This window comes from Cyanistes caeruleus, chromosome Z (genome assembly GCF_971803275.1).
Source record: "Cyanistes caeruleus chromosome Z, bCyaCae1.hap1.1, whole genome shotgun sequence".
Classification (NCBI taxonomy): domain Eukaryota; kingdom Metazoa; phylum Chordata; class Aves; order Passeriformes; family Paridae; genus Cyanistes; species Cyanistes caeruleus.
The window spans coordinates 64,047,579-64,065,209 of record NC_141732.1 but is presented as its reverse complement, the minus strand read 5'-3'; the positions used below and the strand labels follow the sequence as shown (position 1 = coordinate 64,065,209).

At 41.8% G+C, this 17,631-nt stretch overlaps 2 protein-coding genes across 2 annotated transcripts in view; one reads left to right on the top strand and one right to left on the bottom strand.

Moving 5' to 3' along the window:
• Positions 1 to 3,559: 3,559 nt before the first annotated feature.
• On the bottom strand, positions 3,560 to 6,008 carry LOC111941494 (uncharacterized). The gene is made up of 3 exons (XM_086869813.1): positions 5,955 to 6,008; positions 4,661 to 5,214; positions 3,560 to 3,753 (listed from the first exon to the last, which is right to left on the bottom strand). The coding sequence occupies exons 1-3, from the start codon at positions 6,006 to 6,008 to the stop codon at positions 3,663 to 3,665; spliced, it is 699 nt and encodes a 232-aa protein (XP_086725939.1). The 3' UTR covers positions 3,560 to 3,662.
• The window catches only part of IL31RA (interleukin 31 receptor A), a 34,747-nt gene continuing 21,932 nt past the window's right edge, over positions 4,817 to 17,631 (top strand). Inside the window, exons 1-3 of the mRNA XM_086866912.1 lie at positions 4,817 to 5,108; positions 16,324 to 16,406; positions 16,938 to 17,234. Coding sequence (XP_086723038.1) covers positions 16,355 to 16,406; positions 16,938 to 17,234 — 349 coding nt within the window. The 5' untranslated portion in view covers positions 4,817 to 5,108; positions 16,324 to 16,354. The remainder of the gene's footprint in view (positions 5,109 to 16,323; positions 16,407 to 16,937; positions 17,235 to 17,631) is intronic.

The following is a 17,631-nucleotide window of genomic DNA, read 5'->3' as shown; positions in this document are numbered from 1 at the left end:
AGACACTGAGGGGCTGGAGTGAGTCCAGAGAAGGGCAGGGGAGCTGGGGCAGGCTCTGGAGCACAAGTGCTGTGAGGAGCAGCTGAGGGAGTTGGGGGTGTTTAGTCTGGAGAAAAGGAGGCTCAGGGGTGACCTTATCACTCTCCACAACTGCCTGAAAGGAGTTGTGGAGAGTGGTGTCCAGGTGGGGGTCAGCCTCTTCTACAAGGCAGCCAGTGACAGGATGAAAAGAAATGGTCTTAATACCAGGAGATGCTGAGGTTGAGTACCAGGGAAAAGTTCTTCATGGAAAGGGTGATTAGGCATTGGGATAGGCTGGCCAGGGAGATGATGGAGTCAGTATGCTTGGAAGATATCAAAAAACTCCTGGACATGGCCTTTAGTGCTGTGGTTTAACTGACAGAGTGGTGTTTGATCAAAAGTTGGACTCAGTATTGGGACGTCTTTTCCAATGTTAATAATTCTGTGGTTCTATGATGAGTGAAAAAGGCCTTAGATTGCATCAGGGGAGGTTTTCCTTTGTTTAAGGAAAAACTAAAGGAATGAGTCCTTGAGTGTTGGATCTGGCTCCTCAGGTTGGTGGTGGAGTTGCAGTCCCTGGCATTGCTTAAAAATGAATCAGCATGGCATTTTGTGATGTGATTTAGTAGGGAGTGGTAGGTGTAAGAGAAGAATATCTGTATGATAAGCTGTTCTCATCTACATAGCCTCTTTCTGTGTTCTTTGTTAAAGTGTATGTGAGAAAGTTGCTTGATTGCAGGTGCTTACTGCAAACTTCTGCAGCTCTCCCTTCATAGTGACTCTGCCAAGACTAACTCATGCTGATTGAAGTTGTCATAAAGAGTCTGCTCACTGTGGTCTTGTGGTGGAAAATTACAATAAAATGCACTTTGTAGTCCTGCTATTAAAGCCACACGGGATTTTCAGTGATTCCTTTAGCGTGTTTGTACTAATGGGTTTAAATAGGCTTTGCTGCTTTTGCAATTGTAGTAAAAGGCTTGGGAATCTTAAATTACCATAGGATGAAGACATATAACAGATTGCAATTATAGCAGTTGTGATGTTGCAATGCTGTGAAGGAAGATGTGACAGGAAGGAAGTATTGCATAGTTCTCTGTTCTGAAATTGATAACAGCCTTGTGGCCTTCTTAGCAAAACACCTGATTCTTTTCTTGAGGAGTAAATCTCTAGAGTATGGATGAAGAAGGTTCACAAATAATTGCACTTGGGCATTAAAACATTTCTGTGTGTACTAAATGTTGGTAGTTGCACACTGTACAACATAATAATTTGTACATTTCTTACGTGTTTTCTTAGGTTTGAGCAGTTTGTAGAGTCTGCCTCTGGCTAATTTGACATAGTTTTATATATGCCCACTGTAGGGACGCTGACTTTAGGCACACAGTGGATTATGGTGGTCCTTTCTGTCTTCACCTATGCCTTTATCAAAAACTCACTGCTCTGTGCTTATACAGTAGGTCAGGGAGTAACATTAATTTCCATGCCAAATGTGTAATTTCCTAATAAAACTTTCGGAGTGATTTTGGGCTGTTTGACTCATTGTTCCTTTTGAGTGAGCACTTAGGTGTTTCCTGCCCCTTAACTGTGGGTTGTCACACCAATTATTGTTGCTTCTTCAGTGATACGTTACATAAGCGTGGACATTGTGTTGCATTTAAACTAAGGCTTTAGTCATAAACCAGTAATTTAAGAGCGTGGTTTTGAGGGTACTGCTATTGTTTAATTTTTATGTTACACTAAAGTGAAATTTAAGAATGGCATAATTAATTTTTTACCTGTTAAATGCAGCCTTGCATGGAGGTTGATGCTGGATTTCTAATGACAAGCTACTCATTGAAAAATGGAATTATGCATATTTGGAAATTGATATCAAAATCAGACTGGTTTCACTGGATTTTTCTTCCCCATGAGTAAAATCACTAGGGGACTATAAGGACGCTCATGGTTTTTATGTTTTGCAGTACCATAAGTCATTGAAAGTGTATTGTCATGCCCTCCTCTTCACATTTAGAGGACTGAAGTGGTTCAAGTCATTGGCACAGGTGGAAATCAGCCTAATGAGTTTCTTGGTTAAAACCAACTCTGCAACTTCCTGATATAAAATTCAGTATACGTTTTCCATCAAAACAGCTTTTGCTAAGACTGAACAATTAAACACTGCAAGGTCTATCTGCAGACTGGTCAATGAAAATGCACCTGATTTTTCCACTGAACTACAAAATTCTATGTTCTGTGCCACTGTTAATACAGGCTCACTGTAATTATACAGTGGTCAGTAACTTTATAGGGTGTGGTCATACATAATATAGAAAATAATTATTTCTTGAAACTGAACAACTAAGAGTAACAAATCAGTTTGCAATGAGGGTCAGGTTTTTAGCAGTAGTTCTGCAGTCTCCAGTGGAAATGATCTCTTCAGGATCAACTGATCGCTGGAGCAGTTACCCCTGAATCACCAGTCCAAACAATACTTATAGAGAGGCATCAGCAATGAAAACAGTTGAGTCCTTCCACAGAAGGCACTTCCTTCCTCGTGTTTCAGGAACAGTAGTAGCTTCACTTTGCTCTCACCCTTAGGATGGAGGATTTAGTTCTTCTAGAGCAAAGTGAATGAAAAGTTCTTCATGGGCAAAGTGGATAAAAGTGACTATGTGTCTGCGTGTGGCTATGGAACAATTCTTTGGCCGGATTTCTATTGTACTCTAAAGGTTTCCTGTCTTCTGTGCCAATCACTTTTGGTAAATGACATCACTTTAATATGATGTTTTTCTCTTTACTATTCACTTGCTACTAATGGTAGTAGCTGAAACAGTTACTGATGCTATCATTAAGTGCCCTCTGCATCCTGGAATCTCCTAAGTGCTACTGTCCAGTCCACAACCAAACATTTAAGTCTGTGGAAGCCTTAATGTAAGTATGTACATCACCATGAGGCAGGCAGACAGATGACTCAGGGTTTTAAAAAGTTAAACAGATGTCTAATTAGTCTGTTAGGTCTGGTGCAGCTTTTCATGATTTTGAAAGATTGAGCAGTCAACTTTCAATTGTCAGTGAACTCATTGTATTAATCTGTGAGAACAGGCAACTAATCAATCAGACCTAGTATAGAATAGAGGTTCAATAATTAAACATAATTAAGGGTCAGGTCCTGCTCTTTCTTATATTCTTACTAAAGGAAAAAAAAATGTGGTATACCAAAGAGCACTTAGGTTACAGTTTACCTCTGATTCTTCTGAACCGCATTTGTTTCATCTGTTACCTCATAGTAAAACAAATGCAAGTTTTCAAAAATATGCATGCTAACACGTACTTATTAAATAGCAAGGGGAATTAAAAATTGTGAAAAACAGAGTTCACACCTTAGAATTTAAAAAATTTTATTAAAGGATAAAAGAAGGACAAACAACTAATCCTGCACTGGGGTGCTTTTGGCGAACAACCAAAAAGCATGGAGGTAGCTTAAAATCATGTTCGCTATATAAGTTATATTGCTGCATATTCATTAGCTTATACATTATTTAAACATTCCTTTGAGTTTTTCATGTTCTAGGAGCTCTTGTTTGGTTTTAACTTCTGACTTGTCTGCAGGACATTCTGTAAATTAGGTATTTTATTTCTTCCTGTAGTTTTATCCTATTGGTTCACACTCCCTGATAGCACTGATAAGAGTTGGTAAATCTTTCTCGGATTCCTTGCTGTTTCTTGTCACTGTTACCACTTGAAGAGGCCAGTCTGCAGATGTAAGAAACAGAATAATTGCTTTACATTATTCTCTGAGTTAGTTATTTGGAAGTATTTTAGTCTCTATTTTAACATTTTGCTAAAGCCCACGATATAATCTATTTATCACACTTCTATTTATAAGAACTATACAATGCATACTTAAACTGACGGATTATACAAAGCAGTTAAAAGTATGAAGTTGTACTATATCAAAATACTTCTGATGCAAAAAGCCAATCTGTGAATGCCAAAGCCAATATTATTTTATCATCTATAACAAAAAACATTAAAGCAGTTTGCAGTGCAGCCTCACACCAAGGTTATGGTTGCTGGGGAGGTGGCATTTTGAATGAACATCATTCAAAAATAAAAAAGTAAGCAAATGGGGTGCCTGGCTGAACCTGATGACTAGCTCTAAAGAGGGTGAAGGCTGATGAATGATCTGGAAGCTGGAGTGGATGCTGAGCTTGTGTGTTAAAACAGTCTGAAAGAACCTGAGCTGCACAAGCCATGGAAGTTGAAATGAGTCAATCTGCAGCTTCTCTTGTGTGTGACACTAGTGCAGGATAAACAATTTCTTGTCTGTAATGGATCTCTTCCTGAATTAGGGCCAACTGGTGTTACTGATTGCATTATTAAAATTCAGTATCTGTTCTCGGAGAGTGTCTGCTTAGCGAGGCCTCTCAGTGCTTAATGGGAGACCCGTAACTAGGGACTTTGGATTTCCATTTACTAACTTCACGGCATCTTAATTGCAAAGTTCCTTCTGATTTTCAGTCCCGTTATTCCTTATTATGTTCGTGATGACCGCAGTCTTCTTCCAAGCCATTAAGTGGAATACATTAGTTAGTTTTAAAGGGGATCACACTTGATTTATTCCCCTGCCCGTGCCCTGAATGATGCATGCGGTGCTTACTCGTGAGTGCTCCTCGGCGGTGGCTGTTCCCCGCCGCGTTTGTTTCTCTGCGCGTGTTTCAGCCATTTGAAGACGCTCTGGGCTCCATTCCCGCTCACCGCGGCCGCCCGCCTGCTCAGCGCCCTTGGGGAGCGCGGCCTGCCCGCCCCGCCCGGCCCGGGAGGAGCTGGGCTGGCGGCGGGGCTGCTGAGGGCCGGCGGGGCGGCTCCGGGCAGGGCGCCTCTCGGGGCTCCGGCAGGGCCGAGACCTGCCCGCGGGGCCGTGCGGGGCGGCAGCCCGAGCCCGGCACCGCTAGTCCCAGCGCCGGGCCTGGGGGTCCTGCCCTTGAAGAATTGCAGGAAGAAGCGTTCCTTGTGCTCAGCCGGCAACTTCCTATTTTGTCCGTCCCTTCGCCGTCGCGGGGAGGCACAGGCCCCCGTTAAACCAAACTCCCGTTCTTGCAGCTGAGGTGAGTGAAAAAGACGTTTTCGGAAGAGGTCTCTCTGCTCGTTTTCATTTATATGAAGCGTGGCAGAGTGTGAAACTCTTCCCCGGACTGTCACTTGCGTGGATCTCTAGCAGTGAAGCTCGCTTGCATTCGCATCTGTCCATGCGTTCATCCCAGACTTGGGGCAGGATATGCTTCTGTCTCTTCGGGCCGGAGAGATCCTTTTGGGTTCTTTCTTTCAAGTCCATCAGATAGTAAGAATCGAAACTTTCTGTTCAGCTCGTTGCATTCGTCTCATTTTGTAAGGAATGTGATACAGCTGCTTGGCAGTGTTTTTCCTTGTGTGTGTGTCATGGTTAAGAGCAAGCTCTCAAAATGTTTGCATTGTATGCAATTATCAAAGGAAGGAAAAACTCTTACTTAATTTTTCTCTGCTTATTTTGTATTCACTCAGATTTTCTCAGAGCGACGTATCAGACTTAAATGCATGGGTCCCAGGTTTCTTCAATGCTTGCAATTTTTGCCTTTTGAGGAAAAATATTTTTGTAATGTATTTGTCTCCCTGTCCATCACGAGTACCATCTTCATCACTCATGCTTAAACTGGGGAAGTGTCGCTTGCCTTCTCACCTGTAATGCATTGCTTGACTTGTCTTTTGGGAGCGGGGGGTCTGTGAGGAGCAGCTGAGGGAGCTGGGGGTGTTAGCCTGGAGGAAAGCAGACTTGGGGAGACCTTACCACAACTGCCCGAAAGGAGGCGGCGAGATGAGGGGCTGTGTCTTCTCCCAAGTTACAAGCAATGTATAAGGAAATTGCTGCAAGTTGCACCACAAAAGGTTTAGATTAGATGTTAGGAAAACTTTCTTGCCAGAAAAAGTTGTCGAGCACTGGAGCAGGCTGCCTGGGAAAGTGGTGGAGTCATCGTCCCTGGGGGTATTTAAAAGGCATGTCGATGTGGCATTTGGGAACATGGGTTAGCAGTGGACTTGGCAGTGCTGGGTTAATGGTTGCACTTGATGGTCTTGAACCAAAATGATTCTGTTTAAAATAGTTGAAATCCAGCTTCTAGACGCCATCTGTGAATTAAGAGATTGAGCAAGAAAATGTTTTCATGCATGAAGGAAGCTTTGTGTATTGGGCAAAAGAATGGAGCGGTCAGATTTTTCTGTCAGAGGCTAGTCAGTAGCTAAACAAGTCTCAAAAGGGATAAAAAGGGAGAAAGAAGCTTTGGGCTTATATTATAGAGGTTGCAGTATTGAAGATTAAAGATACTGATTTTTCTATAATTATCATTTAAACCTGGGGAAATTTTGCATGATTTGGTGTTTGGAGGGGGAGTTTTCCATTCAAAAATGACATACTAAGAGATGTCAAAACATAAATGTGTTTAGTAGTGTTTGGAGCCTGATTTCTCACTACCATGCCATGTTCTGCCTCGCAGTTTTGATTAAGATCCAGAAGTATTGTTAGTAAAGTTTGCAGCATAGATGGTAAAGAAAAGCAGGATCTATAACCTTTATGAGTTGATCTGAAGCAGCTGGGTTATGGTGCTGCAATGAGTCTGAGTTCATAATGTTTTCTAAAATACGTGATTAAATATCTTTTTCAGACATTTAATATATTTATTACATGTACAGATAAGTTTCGGGGTTGTGGTAATCTTTTTTGAGTGTGAAGAAAGTATGCAAGTGAAGCTTTGTGCTTATTTTATTGTCTGTGGAGCATGGTATTATTACCTGCACTGTGTTCCATGTTCTTCTACTTGCAGCACTGGGTAATACAGGGATTATAACTATATTCTGCATTTTGGGGCTGTAGCTGATTCCATAGCAGTCCAGAAATGTATTTGCTTTCTTCCAAAACATGTTTTGTTAGCATTATTTAAGTAGATGTGTGTTGTACGTCTAGTTCAAGTCTTAGTTTGAAAGGCAAGACTGGAGAAGGTGAACTAGTGCTCTGAAATAGTAGAGAGAATCTTCCTTTTGATTTTCTGACAGATGTGTATTCTGTACAATACAGATTGAAGACACTTAAGACTAAAGCCGCTTTAATCTGACAAATGTAAAATATTTTGATCTGGCTTTTCAGTGAGAGCTGTAAGTTTCTTTAGAGTTCAGTGTATGGATCCTCCTACCCTGCCCATCCATTTTGCCCACCTAGTTGCTCGCCACACCAAGGACAGCTTGTTCTCCATCAATACAAAAGGGCACAAAGGCAGACATTGTCTAATAATGTCTTACTTGCTGAATCATCTGGTGCAAAATCATCTCTCAAAGTAGACTTGTGCAGCCCAGATAGACTTTGTAGTCACTCAGACAATGAGCCAAAAAGGAGGCTTGCTCCAGCAACAGACCTGTACAGGAACTCTCTTTAAACCATAGCTTGTCTGTTTTTCCTTTGTCAGTGAAAAAAGAACAGGGAAGGACAGTGCCTGAAAGCAGCATTATGTCTGATAATATACCCAAAATTTAGTTCTAGTGATACTGATGACCTGACCTTTCCTTTAGTGAGCATTAGCAAATTGGATGTCACTGTGTGATATGTAAAGATAAAGTCAATCTTGTTTTGCGTTTGTAACTTTAAGCTTTTTCTGTAAAAATACTGTTTGTTTTATGAGGTACAATAGATGAATTAGTAAAATAATATCTGTTTTGCAGCTTTTTTTATCTATCTGAGCATTTTGTACTTTAAGATTTCTATAGAGACTTATTTGTTATGCTTGTTCAGAGAAGAATGACTTATATTCTTTTTTTTTCCTATTAGTATCAAGCTTATGTGGTTAAAAATTTTATTTAAATTCCAATGTAGCAGCATTTTATATTATAATGTGCAAATATTTAGTGTACTGCTTTATGAGAAAAAAAAAGACTTTGCAAAACATGTTTTGCATCTGTAACTCCAGCGTATACTAAGCAGAATAACTGTTATCAGCAGTTATTAGCAGAACTGACTTTTCCTGATCCCTATGTCCTTCATAATTTTAGAACAAAAGTATCTTATCCTTTTGTGACTAGATTTGCTATTTAGAGACTGAAAGAGGAAAAATGCCTTTCCTGCTTTTTCAGTTTCCAGTTGGTTTGAAATTTTTAAGTTAACAAGTTGTTTGACATGATGATGAGGGGTTGGTTTTTTGTTTTTTTTTGGTGTGGTTTTTTAGTTTTGGGGTTTTTTTTACGTTATGGTGCTTTTAGAACAAGTTTCAGTGGTCAACAGTTGATGCAGCATTTTGAGAGCCTCACCATGTGGCTCCTTTAGATATGTCTGTAAGCTTAGTAGTTTTCTGAATAGATATGCATTGTTTGAATTCATTTACTTTAAGTGGTGTTAGTAGATTATGATATCATTAAGTTTTCTGGTAGGCCATCATAATTTAAAATACATAAAGGTTTATTTTATAGAAAAAAATGTACATAGCACCTATTTAAAGGTGTTTCAAGTCCTATGCATCCTGCTCTGAAGTTTAACTGACTATTTTAAGCTCAGGTAAAGACTGTGAATTGTGAAATCAGTGTGCCCAGCATCTTTGATCACAGTGTCTGTCATTTTTCCCATGGATGGGCATAAGTCATAGGGGTTAAAGAGTTGAAAAAAACATTATCTGTCCCTCAAATTTACTGCTTCTTCCGTTAAGTTTACTTGTTATTGTCTTCTCTTGACCAATGTAGAAAACCCTCCATTTTCCTCTTAGGATGCTCACTGATACTCACCTTTGATGCAACCGATCATGAATCTGGTGCACCCTGTTACCAAAAAGTAAATATTTGAATAATTTTCCTGAAATGTCCTCTTTCCCTCTAGGATTTCCCTAAGAGCAAATGGATTTGAATCTTGGAGTTCTGAAAACAAATGGTTATTGCTTTTCCAGGTGCATTTGGCAGAACATCGTGGTTGGGTGGCCCAAGGGATAAGAGTGGAGGCTTAGGCTCCTGTCTTTCAGTGTTTGCTGGCTGTGGATAGGACAAGGTCTGTCTCTCCATGCAGCAGCCATCATGGGAGAGCTGTAGCAATGGATAGTAAAGACTAAATAAAAAGAGTGTCTATTCAGCTTCTTCCTTCATAGTTGTTTAGTAGAGTGTCAGACTTCATAGGAAAGACTTTCCTGTCATGTTCCAGCAAAAATGTTAAAAATTGTTGAAGATGACAAGAACAAAGAATAGTGCTGAGTGGTGCCACATCCAGTTGGCAGCTGGTTGCTAATGAGGTTCTTCTTGGGCCGCATCCTGTTCAGTGTCTTCATCGCTGATCCTCACAAGGGGATCAGGGGCACCCTCAGTCAGTTTGCAGATGAAACCAAGTTGGGCAGGAATTGATCTGCTGGAGGGCAGGAGGGGTCTGGACAGTTTGAAGGACTAAGGGCAGTGGTTTGAGGTTCAACAAGGCCAAGTGCTGGCTCCTGCCCTTGGGTCACAACCCCCACAGGCTGGGGCAGAGTGGCTGGGAAGGAGCTGGGGGTGCTGGTGGCAGCAGCTGAACATGAGCCAGGCTGTGCCCAGGTGGCCAAGAAGGCCAATGGCATCCTGGCCTGGCTCAGCAATAGTGTGGCCAGCAGGAGCAGGGCAGGGATTGTTCCCCTGTATTTGGCACTGCACACCTTTTGTCCATAAATGTTGCAGGGAAGAGAAAGGTTAAGGATAGTGTGGGCCCTCTTCAAAAGGAAGTGGGAGACATGGATACCCTGGACAAAGAAAAGGCTGAGGTTCTCAACAACCTCTGCACATAAGCTTTCAACAGCAAGTGTTCCGGCCATGTCAGTCAAGTCAAGAAAGGTAAATGGAGGGAGAATGGGAGAATGAAGACCCTAAATCAACTGTAGGAGAGGATCAAGCCTGTGACCATCTAAGGAACCTGAATGTGCACAAATCCATGGGATCCAGTAAGATTCATCTGTGGGTCTGAGTGATTTGGCAGAAGCTGCTAAGCCACTATACATAATTTTTGAAGCATTATGGCTATCAAATGAAGTCCCTGATGACTGAAAAAAGGGAACCATAGCCCCCATTTTAAAGAAGGGCAATGCAGAAGCCCCAGTCAGTCTCTCCTATGTGCCAAGATCACAGAACAGATTCTCCTGGAAGCTGTGCTAAGTCACTTGGAAAACAAAGAGGTCATTGGTGACAGCAAACATGGCTTTACTAAGGGCAAACCATGCCTGACAAATATGGTGGTCTTCTATGATGGAGCTACAGCTTTGGTGGACAAGGACAGAGCAACTCCCATTGGCTACCTGGACTTAAGCAAAGAATTTGACACTGTCCCACTTGCCATCCTTGTCTCTGTATTGGAGAGATATGTATTTGATGGATGGACCACTCAGTGGATAAAGAGCTGGCTGCATGGATACTCAGAGTTGTGGTCAGCAGCTCGTTGTCCACATGGAGTCCAGTGATGAGTGGTGTCCCTCAGGGGTCAGTCCTGGGGCTGATACTGTTGCACACCTTTGTCAGTGATGTGGACAGTGGGATCAAGGGCACCCTCAGCAAGTTTGCTGATGACACTGAGCTGGGTGGGGCAGTCGACACAGGAGGGAAGGGATGGCATCCCCAGGGACCTGGACTGGCTTGAGAGGTGGGACCATGCAAACCTCAGGGAGCTCAGCAAGGCTGAGTGCAAGGTCCTACACCTGCATTGCAGCAATCCCAGCCACACCCACAGGCTGGGCAGAGAAGTGATTGAGAGCAGCCCTGTGGGGAAGGACCTGGGGGTGGTGGCTGGTGAAAAACTCACCATGAGCCCACAGTCCTTTTTCACAAGGAAATCCTGGGCTGCATCCAAAGCAGCATTGGCCAGCAGATTGAGGGAGGGGATTCTGCTCCTCTGCTCTGCTGAGACCCCACCTGGAGCACGGCATCCAGCTCTGGGGTCCCCAGCAGGAGGACAAGGAGTTGTTAGAGCAATGCAGAGGAGGGCCAGCAGGTTGCTGAGGGGACTGGAGCACCTCCCTGTGAGGATAGGCTGAGCGAGTTGGGGCTGTTCAGCCTGGAGAAGAGAAGGCTGTGGGGACCTCACAGACACCTTCTGGTATCTGAAGGGCCCACAGGGAAGCGGGAGAGGGACTCTCTGACAGGAACTGGAGTGACAGGGCAAGGAGGAATGGGCACACACTAAAAGGGGGGAAAATTAGATTAGATACAAGGAAGAAATTCTTTACTATGAGGGTGGTGAAACACTGGAACAGGTTTCTCAGGGAAGTTGTGGATGCCCTATTCCTGGAAGTGTTTGAGGCCAGGTTGGATAAGGCCTTGAGCAAGCTGGTCTACTGGGAGGTGTTGCTGAACGTGGGAGGGAGTGTTAGGATTAGATGGTCTTTAAGATACCTTCCAACCCTTAACGTCCTGTGATTCAATGACTCTATGACATGCTGTCTTTACATTTGTCGATGTGACATATTCTTTATTCTGTTGCATCTTGTAGATGTCACATCTACACTGTGTACAGAGGCATGTAGTTCATGTCGTTAAAAACAATATTAAAATCGGATCTGAATGGAAAAAGGTCTTATGTCCTGAAAAGGAGAGGAAGGGCAATTAAGAAATGGTCTTAAATATAATATGGGGAAAGGCATGGCTTTGATGAATCAATTTTTTAATCACTTGAAGAAGACAGTTCTATTCATATTTGTTAAGTCATTAAAATTTGGGTTTTATAGGCATCTTTTAGTTAAACACTTATGCTCATACAGTGAAATTTTCACTCGGGCATGTTCTCTCATCATTTTCACATGTACAGCCTCTTCACTAAACAGCCAAAGAGCTGTTTTGTCACGTGTCATGTAGCAGTGTCCTGACAAGCACGTAAGATTTGAGCAGCATGTCAAGGTAGTGACCTGCTGAGTCACTACCTTGGTTTCTGGCAGGTAGTAACTAGGACCTGCCATGCCAAGTAAACAGCTGCTAATTGCTACTGAAGAAAGTGGAAGCAGGGGGTCTGAACCAGATGGGCAGCTCACATCTGGGAGAAGTTGTGGCGGTCTCTCTCCCCAGTTCTTTCCTCTATTTCACCAATGCAGATGCTTGTCTGATCATGTAGCAAGTTGCTTACATTTGCTAATGTAGTACAAATACTTTCTTTCCTTTGTTTTCTGATGTTTTGGCAAGTGGAAGTAATTTACTGTGTGGCTAGAGAAGCACTAGAAGAGAGGAAAAAGGTACAGGATGGATACAGGATGAGGAGCACCAACTGTGTGTGTATGGAATCTTTGACTATTTAAGGTTTCTGGTGTTCATGTGAAACTAGAATTTTTCAAAGGCTTCTAACTTGGCATTGCAGCCAGCTTGGTTATGCCTGTTCTTGTAGTGCTGTGCTCCACTGTGGTGGGATATGTCATGGTATGTGGTATTTTCAGCTTAAGCATTCAAAAATATTTTCATGATTTGCCAATACTTCTGAGTTCAAATTAGTTCCTAAAAAAGAATGGGATTACTGGAACTAGTTAAAGGAATATGATAAAAAATTTGGAAAAAATTGGAAACAGCTGAACTGTTTTGGTTGAAATGCAGCCTCTTCTGTCTCATGTCCCTCAAAAATAGCAAATCCACATGTGTAGGATATCAGCAGAAGCTTTATCTCTTATTATGGGGAATAAACTAGGAGTTAGAGAAACACATGTGCCTGCAAAGCTGTGGTCTTGGCATAGTGGAGATGTGGTGGGATGGTTCCTATGGCTGGAGTGCTGGAATGGAAGGATATTTATGAAGGACAGGCAGGGGAGGTGAGGAGATGGTGTTGTCTTTTATCCAGTGACCACTGGGGAGCACAGAGCTCTGCCTGGGGGCAGGAGAGGAGCTGACAGACCAGTGATGGGGCAGGGACAGGGGACAGGGACAAGGGGACATCATAGTGGAGGTCTGCTACAGGCTACCTGACCAGGAAGGCTGAGCAGATGAGACTCTCTACAGACAGATTTGAGGAGCCTTTTGTTCATAAACCCTGGTGTTCATGGGGGTCTTCAACTTCCCCATCTCTCTGAAGGACAGCACAGCTAGACATGTTCAATCTAAGGGGTTTTTGGAATGTGTTGGTGGTTACTTCCATCTCCAAGTGGCAGTGGAGTCAATGAGGAGAAGTGCTATGGTGGACTGTGTTATCCCCAACATGGAGGGGCTGGTGGGAAGATGAAGCTCAGGGGCAATCTTGACTTCCATGACTGTGAAATGCTGGAATTTGATCAAGATCCTTAAGGCAGCAAGGACAGTAGGCTCATTATCCTGGACTCAGAGGAGCAGACTTCAGCCTCTTCAAGAACCTGCTTGGTAGAATATGATGGGATAAAAGCCTGGAGGGAAGAGGGGCCCAAGAGAGCTGGATGATACTCAAGATAAAAATCTTTCTCAAGCTAAGGATTGATGCATTCCAACAAAGAGGAAGTTGGTCAAAAACACTGGGAGGGCTATTTGGACGAGCTCAAACACAAAAAGGAAGTCCATACCGAATAGAAGTAGGAACAGGTAGCCTGGGAGGAGTACAAAGAGCAGCCAGGGATCAAGTTAGGAAAACTAAGAGTCTTGATAGAATTAAATCTGGAGAAGGCCATTAAATGAAGGGCAATGAGAAAAGCTTCCAGTGTTGTGCTGGTACAGAATACTTGGAAAAACTACTTTTTTTTATTGCCATGAATAGTGTAATCCATCTTTACTTCTTTGAGAGCAAAAACATACATCCTATATGAATAAGTAGTAATACATTCTCTTTATGTACTGGCTTTGTTTCTTGATGGAACACATCTTGCTACTGCTGTATTCTAGGAGTATGTCACTGTCACTGGACAAACTCCTCCCTCATTTTTCTTTGTATCCCACATGTTCTTTTCATTTTTTTTCTCCTATTTTTTTTACTGTCATAGCATCAAAATTTATAAAATGCTTCTCAAGACAAACTTAATATTTTAATTGATTTCTGACAGAAACTGAGCTCAAAGCATTGTTTTTATCATGTTTTTCTCTTTTAGATTACTGTTAAGTTTATTTTTTTAAGAAAATCCAAGAAGTTTTTGTGGAAAAAAACATAGAGTGGGGTATAATCTGTACTGCCTATATCTCACTTAGATCTCTGTCCAGTAAGCTGGTGCACACCTGCTTCCTGGCATTATCTGAACCTGTGGGAGCAGGAGATACTTTATTGGGACTGAAAGCTACTGGTGTGCCTGTTTTAGGGAGATAGTAGTTGTCTCCCACCTGGAGCCATCCTGAGACACAGGTTCAATGGAGAACTGAAATTCCAGGCAAATCTGAAAACCTAATGTGAAACATGGACCCTAGCTACCTTCAAAGTAGTAATGCCCACGTGTTGCTTATGAGCATAGTAACTAGAGCTGCATGTCCAGGAAGTAGGAATAGTGGGCTCTAGCCCCTCATGTGGTGAGGGCATCTGACACCTCTGTTTTCTACAGGCTGATCTCTACTTACTAGCCAAAGGAGTAGTGTGGGTTGCCATTCATGCTGGAATTGGACCACTTTACAGGGGTTCGTACAGACAAGCTGAGGAAGCAGGGGCTGGATGAGCAGTGAGGTGAATTGAAAACTGGCTTAATGGAGGCCAATGGTGGTGTCTCCCAGTGGGCAATACTGGATCCAGTCCTGTTCAACATTTTCTTTAGTGTTCTGGATTAGAACGCTCTGGCAGAGACTGTCTGCAGTGAGTTTGCTGATGACATGAAACTGGAAGGGGTGGCTAATGAACCAGAGGGTTGAGCTGCTGTCCACAGCGACCTTGGCTGGAGAAATGGGCTGGCAGGAACTTCATGAAGTTCAATAAGGAGAAGTGCCAAATCCTTTGTCTGGGAGGTGCAACCCCAGACAGCCGTACAGGGACCTGGCCAGGTGGAGGGCAGCTTTGCAGAAAATGTTCTGTTTGTCCCTGACACCCAGTAGAACGTGAGCCAGCAATGTGCCCTTGTGAAAAGAATGCTGGTTTCCTGGGCTGTGTTAGGACTGCAACTAGTAGGTCAAGGGAAATGATCCTGTCCCTCTGTTCTGCACTGCTGACACATGCTTGGAGTATTTAGTCCAGCTCTGGACTCCTGATAGCAAGAGAGACATGGACAGAGTTCAGGGAACAGCCACAATGACAGTTAATGTACTGGAACATCTGCTGTGTGGGGGCTGGAGCTATTCAGCCTGGAGAAGAGAAAGCTGCTCATCAGTAAGAGAAAGATCTCATCAGTACCTGAGGGGAGGGTGCAAAGAGGACATAGTGATCTTTCCAGTGATAGGACCAGAGGCAGTGGGCACAAGCTGAAACACAGTAGGCTCTTTCTGAACATCAGGAGATACCTTTTTTTTGCTGTGAGAATGGGTGAGTACTGGAGTAGGTTACCCAGAGAGTTTGTGGACTCTCCGTCGAGGGACACCTTCAGAAGCTGTCTGGACATCATTCTGGGGAGCTGGCTCTAAGAGGCCCTGGCTAAGCAGGGAGTTTGGATGGTCTCTAGGGGTCCCTTCCAAACAAACATTCTGTGATTCTGTAAGTGCTGACAGCAGCACTCAAGGCAAGAAGAGTGTTTGATTTTTGTAATTTTTTCTTACAGAACACTAGATTCATCTGTCCTCCTAGAAGAAATCAGTCTGCTATTTTGCTTTCCTCCTACTTAACCTAGAATCTGAGTTTTTTTTGGCCGGACAGTAGTTAAGTAGTTCTTTATAAAAAGAAAGGCAAGGAGAGGTGCCTTCCTTTGTCTTTGCAGAGTGCACTCAGGTATGTTCCAAGGGACACTTAACCAGAGAAAAAACAATATGAATTCACCCTCCTTTGGGTGAAAGGTGACCTGGACTGTTGTCCACATCCTGAACATTTCTTGACTATGTGGTGGTGATGAACATGATAGGCAGATAATTCCTTCTCTTACAGCAGCCTTCATTTTCAAAAGAATTTGCTAGATGAATCTGCTTAGAAAAGACTAGGCAGGCTGAATGTCAAGTGAATGGAGATACATTTCTTACCAGTTATTTACATGATCCTTGGAAGGTAAAACTCTTGTGTGGATTGGATTTCCCACAGTGTTATAGGTACACTTGTCTTTCTCTTTGTTATAGGAAATGTACACAACTTGTCTTAGTAAAATTGCATCAAATTTCTCCATTGTTCAGGTAAGTAACACTTAGACAAAGCAATATTTCACTTGAATACAAATGGGAAAAGCTACTAACATTATTAACTCTTGCACAAATCCTAACAAAGTACTAAAAGGGCATCTTAACTTTACTTTAAAAATAAACATTATTTTTATTTTTATTTTATGATAGCATTTTCTGCCCATACTTATTTGAGAAGGAAATGTTCAACAATTTGGTTTGGATGTTTGTCCTACTCTGCAGTTCTGTAGCAGGTATGTTTCTGGATTATTAGCACCTGTCTTGCCATAAGAAATTTTTCCAAAAGGTAAAATTTGCCAAATGAAATTTTGAAGAGTTCTGAAATATATTGCAGCTTAGTTGTAAATTTTAGCTTTACTGATTTAATGTATTTTTGGATATTGTAAGTAATAATGATACATGCATGTAAGTTACATGCATATCTTTTATATATAGGAATGTTTTGTAAAAACAGGCTTGAAGTACAAGCTTTTTTTTTCTTCCTTTAAGTTTATTAATAAAGTATATGAGTGGAAACTTCCTCATTGTTTCTGTGAAGTTGTTGAAATATCACTCTAATGTAAACACCAATTGTAATACAGTAATTAATGTGAACTGCATTTTCAAGCAACAGTGTCTGATTTCAATGACTAACTGGGCATTTTATTTGATTTCTAAATGAAAAAGAAAATGAAATTATCTTTAGACAACAAGACAACTTACCATTTTTCCACTAGTATTTTAAGAGGAATATGGCTATGTGATGTCTTTGATTTTGTTTTCAGATGAATACTCCATCAGAGATGCTAACATTTTTCCTTCATCTCCTGAAATTGAAAGAGGATCCTCCCTGGAACTATCTTGCGTTCTTAGAAAGAGTGACACACCTCAGAGAAATGCAAATCACATCATCTGGAAACTGAATGATACATTGATTTCTCCAGAAGAATATAAAATTGTGAATGAGACTGTATCTAATATAACCATCCATAATTTCACTTACAGCACAGCTTATGTGGAATGTCTCATGAAATACTTGGACAAGGAACTACCTTTGGTTCACACAGTAGTTAAATCTGGCTGTAAGTAGAAAGGCAGAAAGAATAATCTTAACACTTTTTAATAACTTAATATAATAATTTTACTTCTAAAACAGCTACTTTGGTTGTTGGATTTTAAAACACATGTATTCAAGTATATATATATTTATATACATATTTTTTTTTTTCTGAAATAAAGCATGAAATTACCAGCATTTCTTACTGGCACAGATCTGTAGCCTCTCAGACCCTTTTGCCCAGATGAAGTTTTCTGTTGAGTTCCAAAGATAGTGGGTCTGTCTCTTTGGTTATATCTTCTTTCTAGACTAGCCAGTTTAAGCTTTCTCCAGAGATTATTTCCTCTCTAATCTTCTCTTCCAAAGAAATTATATTTGCACTCTCTTATGGAGAATGTTAAAATATGTATATGAATTCTCTA

Bases quoted from the DNA above. Each gene is read 5' to 3' on its own strand.
- LOC111941494 (XM_086869813.1), bottom strand. From the start codon at position 6,008: ATGACTCCACCACTTTCCCAGGCAGCCTGCTCCAGTGCTCGACAACTT. The intron at 5,215-5,954 runs GCAAGAAAGTTT...CTTCACTGCTAG, and splicing joins GTGCTCGACAACTTTTTCTG to AGATCCACGCAAGTGACAGT. The intron at 3,754-4,660 runs GTAAGCACCGCA...TTACATCTGCAG, and splicing joins CCGCCGAGGAGCACTCACGA to ACTGGCCTCTTCAAGTGGTA.